Source organism: Vidua chalybeata, chromosome 14 (assembly GCF_026979565.1).
Source record: "Vidua chalybeata isolate OUT-0048 chromosome 14, bVidCha1 merged haplotype, whole genome shotgun sequence".
NCBI lineage: Eukaryota > Metazoa > Chordata > Aves > Passeriformes > Viduidae > Vidua > Vidua chalybeata.
In genome coordinates, this window is record NC_071543.1 from 19,074,748 (window position 1) to 19,092,724 (window position 17,977).

Consider the following 17,977-nt stretch of genomic DNA (forward strand, 5'->3'; position numbering starts at 1 on the left):
ATGTCTGTGTCCCCTGCCACATTTTTGTCCCCTGCCATGTCCGTGTCCCCTGCCATGTCTGTGTCCCCTGCCATGTCTGTGTCCCCTGCCATGCCCGTGTCCCCTGCCATGTCTGTGTCCTGTGCCATGCCCATGTCCCCTGCCATGCCCGTGTCCCCTGCCATGTCTGTGTCCTGTGCCATGCCCGTGTCCCCTGCCATGCCCATGTCCTGTGCCATGTCCATGTCCCCTGCCATGCAGCTCCCAGGCTGTTCCCACACACACATGAACACCGCAGCAGTGTCCCTGTCCCCAGGCTCATGTGGCAGCGGCACTCTGGGCACCTCCAGCCGTTGGCACGCGGGCCCAAGCTCAGGGCAGAAGCAGAGGTCGAAGGAGAAGCGCGGCGCTGGCCACGTGTGACAGCCACCAGCGTGGGAACGGCGGGGCCGTGGGGCCAGCAGCGCTGCGGGACAGCTGGCTGTCCCTCCGTGGGGGTGGCCGTGGCCCAGCCTTCCCACCGCGTGTGCAGCCAGAGCCTCTGTAACTCCACCTCGGAGCGGGCTGGCTCCTCGCACACGGAGGAGACCATGGGAGGGACGGCTCGGCGCAGCCCGGAGGACTGCCGCTTTCTGGACGTGAGTTCATGGCTTGCCTTGCCACCCTGCATCCCTGCAGTGCCAGAAATGTCTGATAGGTGCGTGCCCTCGTCCCGCCGGGAGCCCCGGGCGCAGCCTGCCTATCGCTGCTTTGTCATTCAATAGGCAGAAGCAGCCAAGCCGCGGAAGAAGAGCTGCCCCAGGTACCAGCTCTGTGGACTGCTCTTCAGCGTGCTGCTCCTTTCCCTCATTCTGATATTTTTTGGTGTCAAATACCTCTGGAACCCAGCACCCAGAAAAGTAAGTAAAAACTCTTTGATCCGGCATTTCAGAGCGTTGCTTCCCCAGACAGAGCTGTCCCCCTCCCCTTGACGCGCTGAAACTTTTAACAACTCTCCAAAACCCAGGCAACTTCACAAAATGCATTTTCTCAGACCACAGGTATTCATGGGACTTTTAAAAATCTTTGTATTATTCATAACTAGCTCTTGCTTTATGCAGGCTGGCTTTTTCCCCTGTCACCGCGTTCTTTCCCCAGTTGACAATTACAGGGGATGGGAGCTACGCCATGAAGAGTTAAAGTTTCTCTTATTTCACCGGCAGCAAATTTTATGACAAGTAAGAAAATATTTTCCATTTCATTTCAATTATCTTGCCAGAAACCGGTGGAAAAGTCATTATGCCACCGCATAAAGAGGAGAGAAAGCCAGGACGCAGTGGTGATTGATTGTCATGGATTATATTTCTTACTTTAATGTGTCTGCAATGTGAGGGACGGTGAGACGGATTAGCTTCTGGAGGAGCTCCTGCTAACTGGATTGGGCTCCTTTATTCCCAGCTGCAGACGGACGCTGCTGTGAGTGCCGAGCGTGTCGGGGCGGCAGCAGGGCTGTGCATCTCCAGCCCTCCCTGCCCGCTGCCGCCCAGCACCCTGACAGTGCTGCCAAAGCCCTTCTTTATCCCACACCCCAAGCAAATCCTTTAACCTTGAAACCCACAGCCTGCCTGGTGCCCCTCCTCCTCCCTTCCTTCGAATTTCCATGCTCATCCAGGAGGCCCCGCTTTGCACCCCGTCACCAGTGGGTTTTGCTGGCTCTTGAGAACGTCTCCAAAATTCCTGCGCACAGCCGAGGCAGCCTCTTTCCCACGCTGGCATCTCCAGTGTGCTCCCTGCACTATCCTGGAGCTGCTCCAGCCTGGCCAGGCCGCCCTCCTGCCGGGCAGAGGAAGCACCCTGCTCGCTGGAAACTTTATCTTCTTATCAGCGAATAGAAATAAATACCCCCTGAAATAAAAGGAAAAACAATAAAAGCCATATGTTCCTCCAGAATCCTGCCAAGACGATTATAAAGTCTCTACTGTTCCTAGAAAAACAGGGGTCATGCCAGCCATGAGGGGAAGAGGCTGTTAACCCCTGGAGGGGCGGTTTTCTCCAAGCAGGCAGAGCAGAGACAATGCCACAGCTCAGAAGGGACATCCAGAGCCCCAGCCCTTGGTGTCCTCACTGGTGGAGGATGGAGTCCATGCAGCACTCCCCAACACCTGATGGGCAGGGAAGTGGGGTGTGAGGTCACGAGAAAGCAGAGCTGTTCCTGCAGCAGAGCTGCACACAGAGCCCAGCACTGCCCTGTCCCTGTGGCCATGGGGCTTCTCCAGCTGGCCCAGGAGTCCTCAGGACAAACAGGCTAGGGGGGGGGGGCTGGAAGTTGGTAACGCTCAAAAATATCAGCCAAGGGGAATTAAACTCTTTAAGGAACATGAAACCCATCAAGCTTCCTTCATGTAACTGGAGAGTGGAAAAAAACTTGAAAGAAGGTCGCCCCTCCCAGGGGTGGCCTTGGACACGGCTCTGCCCTCTGCACAGCAGCCTCCTCGCCAGCCAGCACAGCTGATGATTCAGCTAACGAGGGGTTCATCACAGCCTTGCAGAGGGACATATTTCAGCCATTCACCAGCAAGTGTCATTTTTAGCCCTATAAAACATCTCATAGCTCTCTGAGCAGCACAGAGCTGGCAAAGCCCAAGTGGGTTAGCTGGCCGCTGTGCTGGCCAAAGTAATTCTTTGTAAATGGAGAGGCACTTGAAGGTAAGGTGCCACCTGGGATCCTGCCCTCCTTGAAATGATTTATGGCACTGTGTGCATTTTGTCAGTCAAAAGCAGCCGCCTTCCACCCATCTTAGGCTTCAGATTGTTTTACCATATCATAAAATCCACGGAGAGCTATAGATCTTTACAAAGTCTTCTGCAGACCAACCAACAGGAGGTGTCCGTGGCTGCCAAGGCACACATCGCTCCTCTAACCTTTGAGCAGGGGTGTGAATGTTCCCATCAGCTCCCATCTGTACAGGCAGTTCTGCACCCACGTGGGTGCCAAACAGGGGACACCAGTGCTGGAACACTGCTAAGGGGCTTTGAAGCCCCACGGGGAGGGATGTGCAGGAACCAGGGCACTGTGAAAGGGGCTTTGGGCTGGCACTAAGGGCAGAGCTCCTGCCCCACACCAGTGGGGCCAGCATGCTCCTGCCCTGGTTCCATGGCCATGCCGTGGGATGAGCAGGGCTCTCCCATCCCCGTGCCTCCATCTCTGCTCCCTGCCTGGTGAACTCGCGGGGATTTGCACAAGCCCTTCACTTCCACGCGGTTCGATCTGGGAAACGAGGCTCCCCAGGGCCCGCCAGCTCTCGCCGCGCCAGCAGGATCGTTTTTGTGCTTCAAATAGCATCTGCCACTGCTCATCCTGTAAGGGTCAGGCATCCGCAGAGACCGAGGGCTGCCGGGCTGGCGGCGTGCGGCGAGACCTGCCAGCGGCAGCGGGCTGCTCCTCCCGGCGCCGCTCCCCGGGGACCGGCGCCGCCGCGAAGCCGGCTGCCAAAGCCCCGAAGCTCTGCAGCAGCCCTCGAGGAGGTCTTTGATCCGCGGGCAACCCTTGATCTCCTCCAGGCAGAGAGAGGCTCATACCTCTGCCTTTCAGGAAAAACAGAAGGCACAGGGATGGAGCGAGTAAGCTGGGGAGGACACGATGGAGCAGGTGAGCCGGGGACAGCGTGATGGAGCAAACGAGCCAGGGATGCAGTGTGCAGGCCAGGGAGAAGGGAGAATGAAGTACCTGTGGGTTCGGGGCTTCAGTCCAGCCTGGGATGTAACCAGGCTCGTGCCACAGAAAGCACCAGCAAAGGCTGAGCTGGGGCAAAGCTCCTGCTGCAGGTGTGGGAGGAGCACCTCCTCCCAGGTTTGACACACATCCCAGGCTTGACACACAGTGCCCCTCGTCCTGGCTGCAGCCTGCCCTTTCACCCAGCCCAGGCTCCCCCCTGGGAGCTGCCTCCCCTCGTGCTGGCCTGGTGATCGCTGTGGCACAGAGCTGGGCTGTGAGGGAGCAGCCAGTCCCATGGCAGGGTCCCCAGCAGCGGTGGTCACACAGCCAGCACAGCCTGTCTGCCCACTGGACAGCCTGTGAAACCAGAGGGGTGCTCAGCTGAGCCCTGTGTGACTTTGGCCTCCCAGGTTTATGACATGGAGCACACGTTCTTCAGCAACGGCGAGAAGAAGAAGATTGTGATGGAGATTGACCCACTGGCCAGGACAGAGACCTTCAGCAGCGGGAATGGCAGTGAGGAGATCCTGGAGATCCATGACTTCAAAAACGTGAGTGTGCAGCTTGTCCCTGAGACCCTGCAGGCCTGCAGCAGGACTGGTGGGATCCTGCAGGACACTGTGAGGTCGCTGGAGCAAGTCCCAGCACTATTTATCCCTGCGTGGGGGGAGGGAGACCCAGACACGCTGGGGATGCTCTCAGAGGAAAGGAGATGTGTTATCTACATAAGCTTCCACCTGTATTTAATGGTGGCGTGGTTCAGTCCCAATGAAATACAGCTTAGAAGCCAGAGCTAGTTATTGGATTTACCCTTGCAAAGGAACGCCATGATCATCAGTCTACCTGAGCCCAGTGCATTTGTCTGTCTGGAGAGCATTAAAACCTCATGGCACTGAAGAAGGCTCTCTATGAAACCTAATTAAAATTTGTAGGGAAATACCCTGTGCAGTGACATATGGCAAAATTTTGAGTTAATAACCTAGCAGGAACTGGGGGCTGAATGTTCATATAACCATAACGGTCAGATGCTATTCTGCATATTTTTATTTATTATAATGAGAGCTCATGATAGTTATCAGGAGAAGAGGAGCAGTGTAAAATTTTATGACTACCTGCCTTAAAATATTTGTAAAAAGCCCAGTTCTCCCAAACCATAAAATGCAATATCCCTTATGAGAACCTGTTAGTACATCTTAGCACCGCTGCTGAACGGAACTGGCACAAAAATAGCAACAGGAAAAATATGACTAAACCTTCCTCCTCCAGCTATACCCTACCTCCTACTCTCTGCCCTGACTGCTTTTTGGGTGTTTGCTTTGATCCTGTAGGGAATAACTGGCATCTTCTTTGTGGGACTTCAAAAATGTTTCATCAAAACTCAGACTAAAGTCCTACCTGAGACGACAGAGGCCAAGATCCCTGAGCTTGAGGTAGGTGACTGAAACAGGGCTCCCCTCTGCCCTGTGAAATCCACTCCTCTCCCTGCCATAGGGGCTGCCATTCCTGCCGCCTTCCCATCTGCTCCAGCCTTCCCAGAGATGCTGCAATAAAGAAATAATGAGTTGTGATCGCTTCATAAACTGATCTTATTTCAGAGGATTGCTTATAAAAACAAGTGAAAAGAGATTGGATTAGAAAGCAACAGACAAAAGCCTCTCAGCACAATACCAGAGATCAAGAACAATAATCCTGTTGTACTCAAAAGGTCGTAAGGCAGCTCAGGATTAGCAGGCACCAAAAAGTCAATCAAATTGCTTTCTCCAAGATTTGAGCCTCATGTTTTCAAACAGAATGAGGCAGAAGTAAGGGATTTAAAAGAGCAGCCACATTTAAGAAATGCAAATTGAGAAAACTCTTGGCATGCAGACCTGAGAGGTGGGAAGCACCAGGCTGGGGCCACTTCCTTGTCCTGCATGTCCCACTGATGGGCCTGATTGCTTCCTGCACCCCTTTAACTGCCCTGCATCCTGCTGCAAGGAGCCTCACGCCTTGCATGCCGCATGGGAAAAGCGTGGACTCCATGATTTAACCCCTCCCTGACAGTGTGGCCTGGAGTGACAGCTCAGTCCCGTGACAGCAGTGGCCCTTTGTCCCCGTCCCCATGCCCAGGCCCCGGTGGTGGCACAGCCTTCCTGCCTCCCCATTTTGTTAGCAGATTGAATCCCCCCCAGCGAAGCTGCTGCAGATAAAACGCCAGCAGGACACGTGTTTGAAATGAAGCGTGGGCAGAAACATTTCCCTGAATCATGACCCAAATTCCCAGACACCGATTCTTTGATTATGCCCTAAGAAGCTAATAGATCTTTTCAGCTACCGTCGTAAAAGGGATATAACTTCCCAGGCTTTAGCAGAACATTGCCCCGGGTAGAGAGCTGAAATGTGAAAGCCAGTGAGATAAATGTAGATTTAAGCTCCAGTCATGTCTTCTTGGAGCCTGCACGCTGCCAGGTCCTGCAGGCAGCACCTCCCCAACCCTGCAGCTTCCACCAGAGACTCCAAAAATGACCCAGACTGGGTCAGGTTGTGTTGGCTCCTTCCTATGACTTCCCAAAGCCATAAGGAAAAACTCTATAAAAGAGATACACAGCTCTAGATGCCTTCTGGAGAGAAAAACACTTTTTGCCAGCTTGCTCTATGGGCTACCACCACCAACACAGACAACGTTGCCTTGGCAGAGAGCTCAGCGCAGACCCATCCCATAATCTTTATATATCTCCCTCCCTAAGTGCCTGCCAAAACACACCATGGACTAATGCAACAGCAGAGACATGTGGTATAAATTACAGAATACAGCGTGCAAAGAATTTCTGTGAGGAGTAAATTAAAGCATTCGATCAAAAAATCAGTAGCAGAAGGAGAGAGGAATTAAATCCTAGGAGCAAAGTAGAGCAGAGGTGTTTTAATCTTGTGTTTTAAATGACATGGGGGGCTCCAGAAGGCTCCTCCAGATAATGGGGGCTGTGCAGGAGAAGGGTCTTGGGTGATGAACTAAGAGAGAGGAGAGCAGGGTGGCGAGGGCTGTTGGGGTATTGCCTGTGCATCCTGTGAGCACCACGAGCCAAGGCAGGTGAAGTCCAGCTGCTCTCTGGGAGGAGAAGCAGCCAGTGGTAATGTCTCACCACGCCAGGGTAATGTCTTGCTCTTCTTCCAGGGACAAGAAATCACCACCACCTACTTTGAGCAGTCTGTGGTCTGGGTGCCTGGGGAAAAGCCCATTCAGAACAAGGAATTCCTGAAGAGCTCCAAAATTTTTGACATCTGCAAAAACGTGACCATCTTCTGGATCCACCCCACGCCAATAGCAGGTACGAGGAGCCATCTCCTCCCCAAGGGACCCATGAGCCCTCTCACTGGCAGCAGCCCTGTCACACACCTGTGGCCCCCCTGCCACGTCCCCCTCTGTGACGTGGTGGGAACCCACTTTCACAGCCTCCTTGTACACCTCAGACATGAACACAGTGCTGCCCGTGACCACAGGAGATCATGGCCAATGTAATAGCAGGGGCTGAAGTTTCTCTCTACAAAGCACTTGTTTCTGCCGGCTCCCCGCTGCCCTGCACTTTGCAGAGTGGCCACCCTCCTCATAACAAGGGAAAAAAAAAAAAATAATCCCTTGTACCTGCAAAGAAAGCAGCACTGCTGGAAACTGGGACGCCTAAATTCTCGTCACCACATGAACATCAGAGTGTGAGCAGACATCTGCATCGAAATCACACGGCGGGGTTGCCACCTCCAGCTGCTCACTACACAGCCCTCGCAGAGGTTGTGGCCTCTGAGATGTGCTGGTGTAATTACCCGCTCTCTCTAACCCACTTCCAGCCGAATGAGCCAGTTTTAAAATCCCTGCTGAGCAAACTCCCTCTGCTCTGCAGCCGCAGAGGCACACGGCATCGCTCATAGGTGCCAGCTCACCGGTGCTCCGGGGGGCAGGTGGGCACCAGAGCTCCCTGTGCAGAGGGAGGCTGGTGTCCCTACCTGCTGTCCCCTCTCTGCTTCCTTGTCCCTGCTGTTAGACCCACCTGCAGCAGTGTCCTGGGTCAGTGAGTCCGGCTGGGCCACCAAGGTGCATCCAAAGCCTTTGCCAGGACAGCAGTGTCCCCAGGCTGTCTGGCACCTTCCCTAGCAAAGGAAATTATTGCTGCTGCGGTTCTTTCCCAAGCTAAGAGAGCTGAAGCTGGGCATGATCTGCCCCAAATCATGTTGCTTTGATGGGGCCCTACAAATCCACCCCCCAGCAGCAGAGCCCGGCCCCATGCAGGAGGTGCCAACAACACCCACCGATGGGCACGGGGATGGAATGGGCCATTATCTCCTACAGCCCTGCCCCAGGCTGCGTGAGAGCAGGAGGCAATGGAGCACTGCTTTGCAGTGGGCTTTTTGTGTACCTTGGCACCAGATTCTGCTAGAGACATCAATTCTTGCTGCTGCATTTGTCCCCCTGCTCCGTGGTTACTGACAGCGACGTTTGGACTCTTCCTGTAGCTCCTGAGCTGGCCAACCTTGAAGGGGCAGAAGAAGAAGAGCCTGAGCTGCTGATAGACAGCCAGAGCTGGCTGGACGGGGGCAGCGAGCACGAGGTGGAGGAGGACACGCAGGCGGGGCCCAGGCGTCGGGCACGGCAGCTCACCGAGGAGGACCTGCCCGTCAACGACTACGTGAGTGAGGGAATGCCACGCTGGGCTGCCCTGGCCACAGTCCCGGGTTAGCCTGGCACGGCCAAGGGTGTGCCAGCTGTGCTCCTTGGGATGCCCCGTGCATGCCCGTGGGGAGGATGTGCATGTCCCGTGGAGGACCCCAAGTGCCACCAGGTGTCCCCAGCCCTGTCACCAACAAACGGGTGAAGCCTGAGCTGCAGGAGGGAGGAAGTGGGGTGTCTCCATGTGTCTGCTCCTCTCGCGGGGTGCCCAGAGTGCCCTGCCAGGCTGTCCTGCGCACGCCCCCGGGGTGCCTCAGCCCCCTCCCTGCCCTGACTCTGTCTCTCCCTGGCAGTCGGAGAACGGGCTGGAGTTCCACCCTCTGTGGGATGAGCGAGGCTACTGCTGTGCCCAGTGCCGCCGTGCCAACCGCTACTGCCGGCGGGTCTGCGAGCCCCTGCTGGGCTACTACCCCTACCCCTACTGCTACCAGGGCGGGAGGGTCATCTGCCGCATCATCATGCCCTGCAACTGGTGGATCGCGCGGATGCTGGGCAGGGTGTAGCCTGGCCGTGCCCGCTGCCACCCTGCAGGCGCTGCTGGCACAGCACCTGGCGGCCGTGGCCCCTCCCGCGGTGCCACCCCGCACGCCCAGAGCTCCCGCAGAGTGTGCGGCAGCCGCGCCGAGCAGCAGCGAGAGGCAAACAATAAACGTCTTGTATGAGCGATTGCAAAGAGAATGGAAAGTCGTTCCGTCTCCGTCTGATGCTTAATGGGTCTGCGAAGTGATCTAATTGCGCGGCTGCCTCGCCAGGAGCATCCATAACTCAGGTGCGGGCGCTGCCAGCGCTGGCCTCACCCGCAGCGTGCAGAGGTCCCCGATGTGCTCCCTGGTGGTGCTGGTGGCTGTTCAGCACGTCCTGACCTCTTCCAGCGTGCTCTGACGTGCTCAGCAGCTCTTGCTGGCGGCTCGGCGTGCCACCAGTCCTCTCTGGTGCCCGGGGACAGGGAGAAGCTGGCACAAGGAGCTCCCTGAGCAACCGAGCAGCCAAAGTCAGGAGTCCACTCCTGTGGAGGACCCCAAGTGCCACCAGGTGTCCCCAGCCCTGTCACCAACAAACGGGCGAAGGCTGAGCTGCAGGAGGGAAGAAGTAAGTCCTGAACACTGCAGCTGCCCCGAGCAGGACAGCCTGCCACAGGGCTGAAGGCTTACACCAAAATCCCCGTGCACCCCTGGGCACTCTTCTTCTGCCCGTGCCCTTGGGGCTCATGCCAGAGCCAGGTCCCAGATTTCATGGCAGGGAGCCAGCTGCTGCTGAGGAGCTCTGGCATCCTGCGGGTGTCACCAGGCAAACCCCTCAGTGTCACCAGGGGAGCACACTGCCACAGCCAGAATGTACAGACAGAGCAGGGAACAGAGACAGGTGCCAGGTGTGGCACCCCCAGGGCTGCTCCTCACATCCCCACAGCTCCCAAGGGGACGTGAGCACGTTCTAAGGGCAGTTCCCTTCCTCCCTGCACACAGCTGCACTGACAAAGTGGTTAAAACACTGGGAGCACAGTGCAGCAGAGCTCCCCACATGGCATCCCAAGGGACACCAACCACCCTGGGGACACCAAGCCTTTCTGACAAGTCCCTTGAGACATTTATCCCACTGAGAGTGGAAGTGCAAACACAGCAGGGGGATGTGCAAAACCCACCCAGCCACAGCTGCTGCAAGAAACCAGAGCCCTGGGGCCAGCCAGAAATGCTTCTGCCCCTGCTCAGGGTGTCCAGACAGGTGACCAAGGTGCACCCAACGCCTTTGCCAGGACATTGCTGTCCCAAGTCTGCCTGGCACCTCCCCCAGCACGTGCCTGTACGTCCAGAACATCTCTCCAAATTAAAGTGAGTTATCTACATCAGTGCTATTTAAGCAGGTAAGATCCACACCCTCTGATGGCTGCCGTGCTTCTGCTGCCTGTGGGGACGAGCAGGTTTGCACAAGCCTCCACAACCCATGCTGGTTTTCCTGCAGCTGCTGGGAAACCTCCAGGCTCTCTGTGCCAGCATCTGCCAGAACCATCCCCATCCACCTGGCATCACCTCCACTGGATGCCCCAGGAAGGAATCTGCCTGCAGAGGCAGGGGCACAGAGCAGGGCAGGGCCCTTCCCTCTGTGCAGGCTTTAAGATGACCATGGGTTTATCCGAATCCTGCTTCTCACGTGTCCCTGCCCTGCCTCCATCCACCCGTTCTCTGCCCTTAGCCAGTCTCCAGCCCTGCTCCCGTGCTCTGACGCACTCTGCCTTGCCATCCCGAGCCAGGAGGCTTTCAGCCAGCCCCGAGCTGACAGCAGTCTGATTTACTCACCTGGGCGAAATGCAGCACGAGGATTTGGGGCGTTTCCCTCCAGGCTCCTCCGTCAGCAGCCAGGCTGAGCCCGTACCAGGTCCCTGTTGGGCTGGGGCAGCTCACCCAGCACCCAGGCAGCTTTGGCCACAGGGGTGACACTGACAGGGCCACCACTGCCACCCCTGGCTTCACTGCTCTGGTTACACCTGCCTCCTCCCTAGGACCAGGACAGGCAGCCCTGCATCCAGCCAGACACAGACCCTTTGAGTTCGGTGCTTGAGACCTAAAAATGCCCCGAGCCTGGCAGAGGGGTGCCTCACTGCAGCACCAGGCTCACAAAGGCAGGGGCTTGCTGACAAAGCAGCCCAAAAATGAGCAGTAACAAAGGAATTTAAAAGCTTAAACCCACATTTCTTGCCCTGGGGAGCAGCTGGGGCCTGGCACTGCCCTGCCCTTTGCTCCAAGGCGGCGGCCAGCAGGCCAAGGGTGCACATGTTCACTGTGGGCTGAAGTTACCCACCCCGCTCCTGGGCTGGGCTGCTCCAGGCCCTCTGCTCCAGCACTGTTACACAACCGCTGTAACGAAGAAAATTCAATTACAGAAGTTATTTGCAAGCAGAAGTGCACCAGTGCACATTGGAGGAATGCAAACTGCAATGGCCAGAGGTTCCTGCCTGGCCCAGAGTGAGCAGATCAGCCCCGGGGGGACTTGCTGCTCTTCAAGCAGAGGAATTTCCAGGACATGAAAAGAAAAGTCAAGGAGCTTTCATAGAGTAAAATATCTTAATATTTATTGTGTCTCAGGACAAAAAGAATTCTACTCAATACATAAAATGAGTTGAAGCAGCATATAATACTGACAATCAAGTCACAGCTGAATCGGTGCAAGGACACCTACCAAGGTAAAGGCACCAGGAGCTACATCACCAAACCTCACTACAGCTTACAAAGAACCACTACAGCCCGTACTTAGAGAAGTACAACTATAAAAAAGTATATAAAACCCAGGGGAGGGAGGAGACAGCTTGGCAACAACCTTGCTGAGCCAAGGCTTCAGGCAGGCAGGACTGTGTTTTAACAGCCCTATCTCAAGAACAACTGTGTCTGGAGAGTGAGGGGATGTCCAGGGGCTGCCCGAGGGAAGGGAAGCATCTCTTTCCCAGTGGAGGCACTGAAGATGAGCACTGGGACACCCGGGAGGCCACCAGCACAGCAGTTCAGCACAGTGTGGCACTCGGGGCACGAGCCAGGGGCTGCAGTGCCTGCAGGAGCACCTGCCTGCAGCCACCACAGCCACACCAATTATTATCCCAGGCGGTGGCACAGCAGAGTAGTGTCAGGACAAGTCCCTGAGTGCACCAGGACAGATGCTGCACTCCCTTCTATGAGCTAGTTGAGAAGAAGATCAGTCAGTTCAAAGCAAGATTTCACGACGTGGCATCCAGAGGAAAACTGGAGGTGGAGGCATCCTCCCCAGCCATTCCCTGCAATGCACACAGCACAGTGTCAGCAGACAGGATGGATTTATGCACAGGCTGAGATGACACAGGCTGAAATGACACAGGCTGAAATGACACAGGGTAAAATGACACAGGGTAAAATGACACAGGGTAAAATGACACAGCAGACACGGTCTTGCAGGTGCTCCCTAACCCTAAACCCCCCCACGTGTGGTACCCCCACCCCACGGGTGACCAGCAGCAGCCAGGGGGGCAGGGGCAGCCCACCAGGCTTACAGACATACCCAGCCACAGGCACAGAGAGCTGGGGGCCAGCTACACCATCTCATACTGATTGTTCGTGATGTACCGGGACAGGCAGCAGGAGAGAATGATGCCAATCAACTGAAAAAGAGGAAAAACAAACCCCACGTGTCAGAGGTAGCCAAAACCAGGGAGAGGTGTTTTCAGGAGAAAACCTGACAAATTGCTCCAGGGTTTTACGAAATCCAAGGATGGACAGTGGGGTTTACAAACCACTACAAGGGCTGCTGCACCCTGCTTCAGAATCACTGAAAGTGCCTGAAGCACAGGATCCTGGCAGGCACCAACTAAACAAGCTCCTCACAAGGGATGCTCCAGGTCCCATCCCCTTACAAGCTGCTTCACAAAGCATCTACTGTTCTGTGGTAATTGCAGAGATTACACAGGTATCAGGAGTGTCACAGCCAATGACACAGCCACTGGAGAATGGCAGCACCTCTCCCTGCTGCAAGGACGGGGGGAAGCAAGGCTGCTGCTCTCACATCAGGAAGGTACTGTTACCACAACATGCTCTGGAATCACAACACAGCCTCCCAGCACCTGTGCAGACTCCAGGGCCAGATCCTGCATGACTCTGACCGCCACAAGCCAAGTTAGAGGCACATCAGCACAAGGGGTCCCTGCCAGATGTGTGACCCAGCCAAGCTCGCTGAAGGGGCAATAAAAGCTAAGAACTGGTTACAATTCCCAAGCCTGCCATGGGCTGAGATAATGCTGCAGCTGGGAGTGTGTGTGCAGCTCACCACTGGTGTATCAGCCACATCTCAGCGAGCACAGAGCCAGCCCAGCCCAGCCCAGCCCAGCCGGGGAGGAGCGGGGCGAGCAGCGGGCAGAGAGGAGCAGCTCCAGCTCTCAGGCTCTCCCAAAGCCCTCGGTACCACGAGCTGCAGGCTCCCACCTCTCCCCAGTTCAGCCCATCTGTTACAGAAAACACACTGTGACAAGCTCACACAGCAGTATCTTGGCAGGTTCCTGCTCCCCAGCCCGCAGCCCCGGGCCAGCAGCACCTTGACGCTCACACCACGGCCTCTGGGTGCCGGCTCAAGGGGAGGCAGAATCTGAGCCCCTGCGAGGGCAAGGCTGGCTGCTCAGCACCAGAGCCCAGCAAGCTCCCAGAGCGCAGCTGGAGGAGGGCCAGCTGCACATCCTGCAGCCATCGGAAAGCCCTCGGCACCTCGGGAAAGCCCAGCGCGGCGTCAGCGCCCGGCGCAGGGGGCAGGGGCCTCCCGTTTCCTGCCGGGATAAAGCTGCTGGAGCTGGGGCTGGCCAGCACGCTGCTGCTGCTGCTGCAGGAAGTGCCCTGCACAATAAAGCGAAGGAGACACTGGGGGAGAGGCCATCAGGGCAGGGTGGTCAGCCAGCAGCACAAGTGGTGCCACACCGGCACTCACGGCGACGCCACCGCACGGGAGCGATGCCGAACACCCTCCTGATAACGGTGTGGGTGGGTAGGAAAAGGAAGGGCACAGATTTGATCCCTGCCAGCAGCAGGCACAGAGAGTTTGTCCATCTCCGTTTGTTTTTTCTTGGAGTCTGTTGGAGAGGTCTTTCCAAATAAACCTGGGCACAAGGAAATAGAGCTGGGGCCTGCACAGCAGCCAGACTGAATCCAAAGGGAATCCACAGAGCAGCTGCCCCTCCCTGACTGAAACCAACTGTGCCTTTTGTACACAGCAGACTTTGCACTGAAATTAAATACCTCTGGAGACATGCTAGCTTCACTCTGCACTCCTCCCGAGCCAGACAAGGGAGATTTACCTGGAAACACGCGATGCCAAAGGAGATTCCGGCCACAACGCTCATTTTGGACTCCATTGTTGACGTTACCAGGAAAAAACAACCCTGCAGAGGAAGCAAAGCAAGCACGTGGATCCAGTGCTTTCCACCCCCAGGAGTACAGACCAGCTCCTCCCCAAAGCACCGGCAGCTCCAGGGGAAGATGCTCCTGTGCAGGCAGCAGGGGGGTCCTGGCTGACCCCTCCTGCCAGACCTCAGCAAAGCCATTTCCCTACCCGGGCTGCCCCCACCAGTGTCCCAGCCCAGATGCCTTATCAGGGGGAGCACTGCCCTTGGGCTGCTCCCAGCCTGAGCCAGGTGACTCGTCAGAGGAGCCCTTGCATTGCTCAGCCTTCCCTGTGGATGAGGTCACACGCCCTCACCAACGGGTCAGGACTTTGCACCGAAGGGAGACGTCAGCACTGCCGAAACAAACTTCACTGGGAAGCTCCTTCCTTACTCACCTGCTCTTCAAAACACACATCCCCAAAGGCCAGTGCTTGTGTCTGGCTGGGCCCTGATCTCAAAGGAAGGAATGGGGGAACCTCAGGCAAGAAGGGAGGATTCCATTCCCTTACCCTACCTGCACTCCAGGGGAGTCTCTGGACCACTGAACATCAGCATGGATAGGGCAGTTCTCCTTTCTGCCAGGGACAGACTAGCCCTCCTCCACACACCCATCCCTGCCCTTCCCACCTCCAGCACCCACAGGCAGATTTTTCTGAGTTTAACTTACATCCACAAACACTTTCAGCTTGGCCTTGTTTGGGTCTTTCAGATCTTCTTCCGAGCAGTCGTTCTGGTTCTTGCAGCAGCTGCGGGGGATGCCCCTCTGGCTGAAGTATTCAGTCCTCTCCCAGTCAGAATAGTTCTGCACCCCGCAGCAGTGCAGCTGGAGTGGGAAGCACATTTGGGGAGCTGCTCACACCAGGGAACTGACCCCTAGTGCCACCAACATGCCATGGCTGCCCCAGCCTCGCCCATCTCACCCAGCCTCTGCCAAAGGCCAAAGCCTGTGCAGGGATGGTGATGCCACAGAGGTCGGGGGGACACCCTGGGCCAGGGGAGAGCTCTCCACTGGGACAGGGCAGCACTCCCAGCTGTGACACCCTGGGCCAGGGGAGCACTCCTCCTGTGACACCCTGGGCCAGGGGAGAGCTCTCCACTGGGACAGGGCAGCACTCCCAGCTGTGACACCCTGGGCCAGGGCAGCATCCCCCTGTGACACCCTGGGCTAGGGCAGCATCCCCCTGTGACACCCTGGGCCAGGGGAGAGCTCCCCCTGTGACACCCTGTGCCAGGGCAGCATCCCCCTGTGACACCCTGGGCCAGGGGAGAGCTCCCCCTGTGACACCCTGGGCCAGGGCAGCATCCCCCTGTGACACCCTGGGCCAGGGCAGCATTCCCAGCTGTGACACCCTGGGCCAGGGCAGCATTCCCAGCTGTGACACCCTGGGCCAGGGCAGCATCCCCCTGTGACACCCTGGGCCAGGGCAGCATTCCCCTGTGACACCCTGGGCCAGGGCAGCATTCCCCCCAGCTGTGACACCCTGGGCCAGGGCAGCATTCCCCCCAGCTGTGACACCCTGGGCCAGGGCAGCATTCCCCCCAGCTGTGACACCCTGGGCCAGGGCAGCATTCCCCCCAGCTGTGACACCCTGGGCCAGGGCAGCATTCCCCCCAGCTGTGACACCCTGGGCCAGGGCAGCATTCCCCCCAGCTGTGACACCCTGGGCCAGGGCAGCATTCCCCCCAGCTGTGACACCCTGGGCCAGGGCAGCATCCCCCTGTGACACCCTGGGCCAGGGCAGCATTCCCCTGTGACACCCTGGGCCAGGGCAGCATCCCCCTGTGACACCCTGGGCCAGGGCAGCATTCCCCCCAGCTGTGACACCCAGGGCCAGGGCAGCATTCCCCTGTGACACCCTGGGCCAGGGCAGCATTCCCCCCAGCTGTGACACCCTGGGCCAGGGCAGCATCCCCCCTGCTGCCAGCCCGGGCTCTCACCGTTCTCTGGATGGTGTCCACGGCCTCGCTGTGCCGATCCGCCGTCACGTTGTAGTCCTTCAAGGCCAGCTCCAGGTTACTCTCAAAGTTTGTCTTTATCTGCAAGAGAGAGGTCTGAGGGCGGTGCTGTCCCTCCTGCCCTGCAGGACCCCGTCCTGCCTTAGTCACCGCTCGGGGACGGCAGCAATGACTCCGGCCGTGGCCAGCAGACGTTCCCCAGCCAGCAGGCAATTAGAGGCTGCATTAAAGGGCAGGCTGGATGCACTGTGGCAGCAGGGATGCTGCCTGTAATAACAAGGACGTGCGCCGTGCCCAAGCAGGCACAGAAACCCTCCCGGGAGCTTTAATTACTGAAATTATTGCAGAAGACAGACCAAAGCCAGAAATTACAGTCCAGGGCTACTCTGCCTGTTCTGATGGAGGGACAACGTGCTGTGCTGGGCTGACCCTGCACCCAGGCTGGTCCTTCTGGGTCCTTGCACGGACCAGGCTGCTCTTTGTGCTGGTTTAACCCTGTTTTTGTTAAACTAAGCACCGCTCCCAAGCAGCCCCTCTGTCCCTCGGCGACATCTGCGACTGCCCTGGGGTAAAAGCAGCACCAAACTCACTGTGCAGCGCCGGGAGATGGCAGTGGCCACCCAGACTCACCTCGTGCCTGAAGACGAACCCCACGATGGCGGCCACCAGGACGATGAGGAAGATGAGGGACAGGAGCATGGCATACTGCGGGCAGAAAGGATGGGATGGGAGGGGATGGATGGGATGGGGTAGGACAGGACGGGATGGGACAGGAGGGGATAGTGGAGGAGGAGAGCAGGGGGCAGGACAGCATGGGACGGGGTAAGGATGGGATGGGATCAGACAGGAATAGGATGGGATGTTTCGGGATGGATCAGGACGGGTCGGGATGGATCAGGAGAGGACGGGGCTCCATCCCGCCCTGTCCCAGGCCACCCACCAGCTTGAGCATCCAGGTGCTGCCACGGCAGGTGGCGAAGCAGCCGAAGGTGCCCAGGAGGACAACGACGGTGCCAGCGCCCACCAGGACGAACGGGACATTGGTGGCTTTCTCGTCCAACAGGGAGAAGTAGACGGCCAGGCTCACCCTACCCCAGATGCCCACGGCCAGCAGCACAATGCCCGACACCTGGTGGGGAGAGGGGAAAGCCGCGGTGGCTCGCAACTATCGCGACAGGGCGGCGCAGCCGCGACGCGTCGCGGGGGAGAGGGCGGGTGCTCACCCAGAAGACGAAGGTGTAGGTGAGCAGGACGCTCTTGAGGCAGGTGATCACCGGCTTCGTCTGCAGCCGCCGCGACGGGGACGCCATGGCCGACACGGGGCGACTGCGGGGCCGGGCGGGGCCGGGGCGGGGCCGGGGCGGGGCCTCGGGGACACGCCCCCGAGCGGGGCCGGTCCCGTCCCCGCCGGAGGTGGCCGAGCGCTCACGGAAATGGCCGAGCGCGCCAGCCGGCGCCGTGCTCTTCCCCGCTCTTCCCGCAGGGGGCGCCCCGGAGACCCCTGTCCTGGGACACCCCTGTCCCCTGTCACCCCCTGTCCTGGGACACCCCTGTCCTGGGACACCCCTGTCCTGGGACACCCCTGTCCCCTGTCACCCCCTGTCCTGGGACACCCCTGTCCTGGGACACCCCTGTCCCCTGTCACCCCCTGTCCTGGGACACCCCTGTCCTGGGAGACCCCTGTCCTGAGATACCCCTGTCCTGGGACACCCCTGTCCTCTGTCACCCCCTGTCACCCCCTGTCCTGGGACACCCCTGTCCCCTGTCACCC

The 17,977-nt window shown here is 57.9% G+C and overlaps 2 protein-coding genes across 3 annotated transcripts; one reads left to right on the forward strand and one right to left on the reverse strand.

The window, feature by feature from the left end:
- Positions 1 to 542: 542 nt before the first annotated feature.
- On the forward strand, positions 543 to 9,053 carry TNMD (tenomodulin). Its single transcript, XM_053955782.1, has 7 exons — positions 543 to 617; positions 744 to 878; positions 4,084 to 4,224; positions 5,002 to 5,103; positions 6,825 to 6,978; positions 8,156 to 8,328; positions 8,663 to 9,053. The coding sequence occupies exons 1-7, from the start codon at positions 570 to 572 to the stop codon at positions 8,870 to 8,872; spliced, it is 963 nt and encodes a 320-aa protein (XP_053811757.1). The 5' UTR covers positions 543 to 569; the 3' UTR covers positions 8,873 to 9,053.
- A 2,353-nt stretch (positions 9,054 to 11,406) lies between these two features.
- On the reverse strand, positions 11,407 to 17,551 carry TSPAN6 (tetraspanin 6). Of its 2 annotated transcripts, none has more exons than XM_053955703.1 (8): positions 17,430 to 17,551; positions 17,147 to 17,335; positions 16,837 to 16,911; positions 16,189 to 16,287; positions 14,918 to 15,073; positions 14,164 to 14,247; positions 12,387 to 12,486; positions 11,407 to 12,207 (listed from the first exon to the last, which is right to left on the reverse strand). In XM_053955703.1, the coding sequence occupies exons 1-7, from the start codon at positions 17,514 to 17,516 to the stop codon at positions 12,418 to 12,420; spliced, it is 759 nt and encodes a 252-aa protein (XP_053811678.1). In that variant the 5' UTR covers positions 17,517 to 17,551; the 3' UTR covers positions 11,407 to 12,207; positions 12,387 to 12,417. The 2 variants fall into 2 exon arrangements, with proteins under 2 accessions (XP_053811678.1, XP_053811677.1); XM_053955702.1 differs by having other exon boundaries at positions 11,407 to 12,126; positions 17,430 to 17,550.
- Between the last annotated feature and the right edge of the window lie 426 nt (positions 17,552 to 17,977).

Excerpts from the sequence above, each read along its gene's own strand:
- TNMD (XM_053955782.1), top strand. The coding sequence starts at position 570 with ATGGGAGGGACGGCTCGGCGCAGCCCGGAGGACTGCCGCTTTCTGGAC. Across the intron at positions 879-4,083 it reads GGAACCCAGCACCCAGAAAA|GTTTATGACATGGAGCACAC; the intron begins GTAAGTAAAAAC and ends TTGGCCTCCCAG. Across the intron at positions 4,225-5,001 it reads AGATCCATGACTTCAAAAAC|GGAATAACTGGCATCTTCTT; the intron begins GTGAGTGTGCAG and ends TTGATCCTGTAG.
- TSPAN6 (XM_053955703.1), bottom strand. The coding sequence starts at position 17,516 with ATGGCGTCCCCGTCGCGGCGGCTGCAGACGAAGCCGGTGATCACCTGC. Across the intron at positions 17,336-17,429 it reads CCTACACCTTCGTCTTCTGG|GTGTCGGGCATTGTGCTGCT; the intron begins GTGAGCACCCGC and ends TCTCCCCACCAG. Across the intron at positions 16,288-16,836 it reads GGTTCGTCTTCAGGCACGAG|ATAAAGACAAACTTTGAGAG; the intron begins GTGAGTCTGGGT and ends TCTCTCTTGCAG.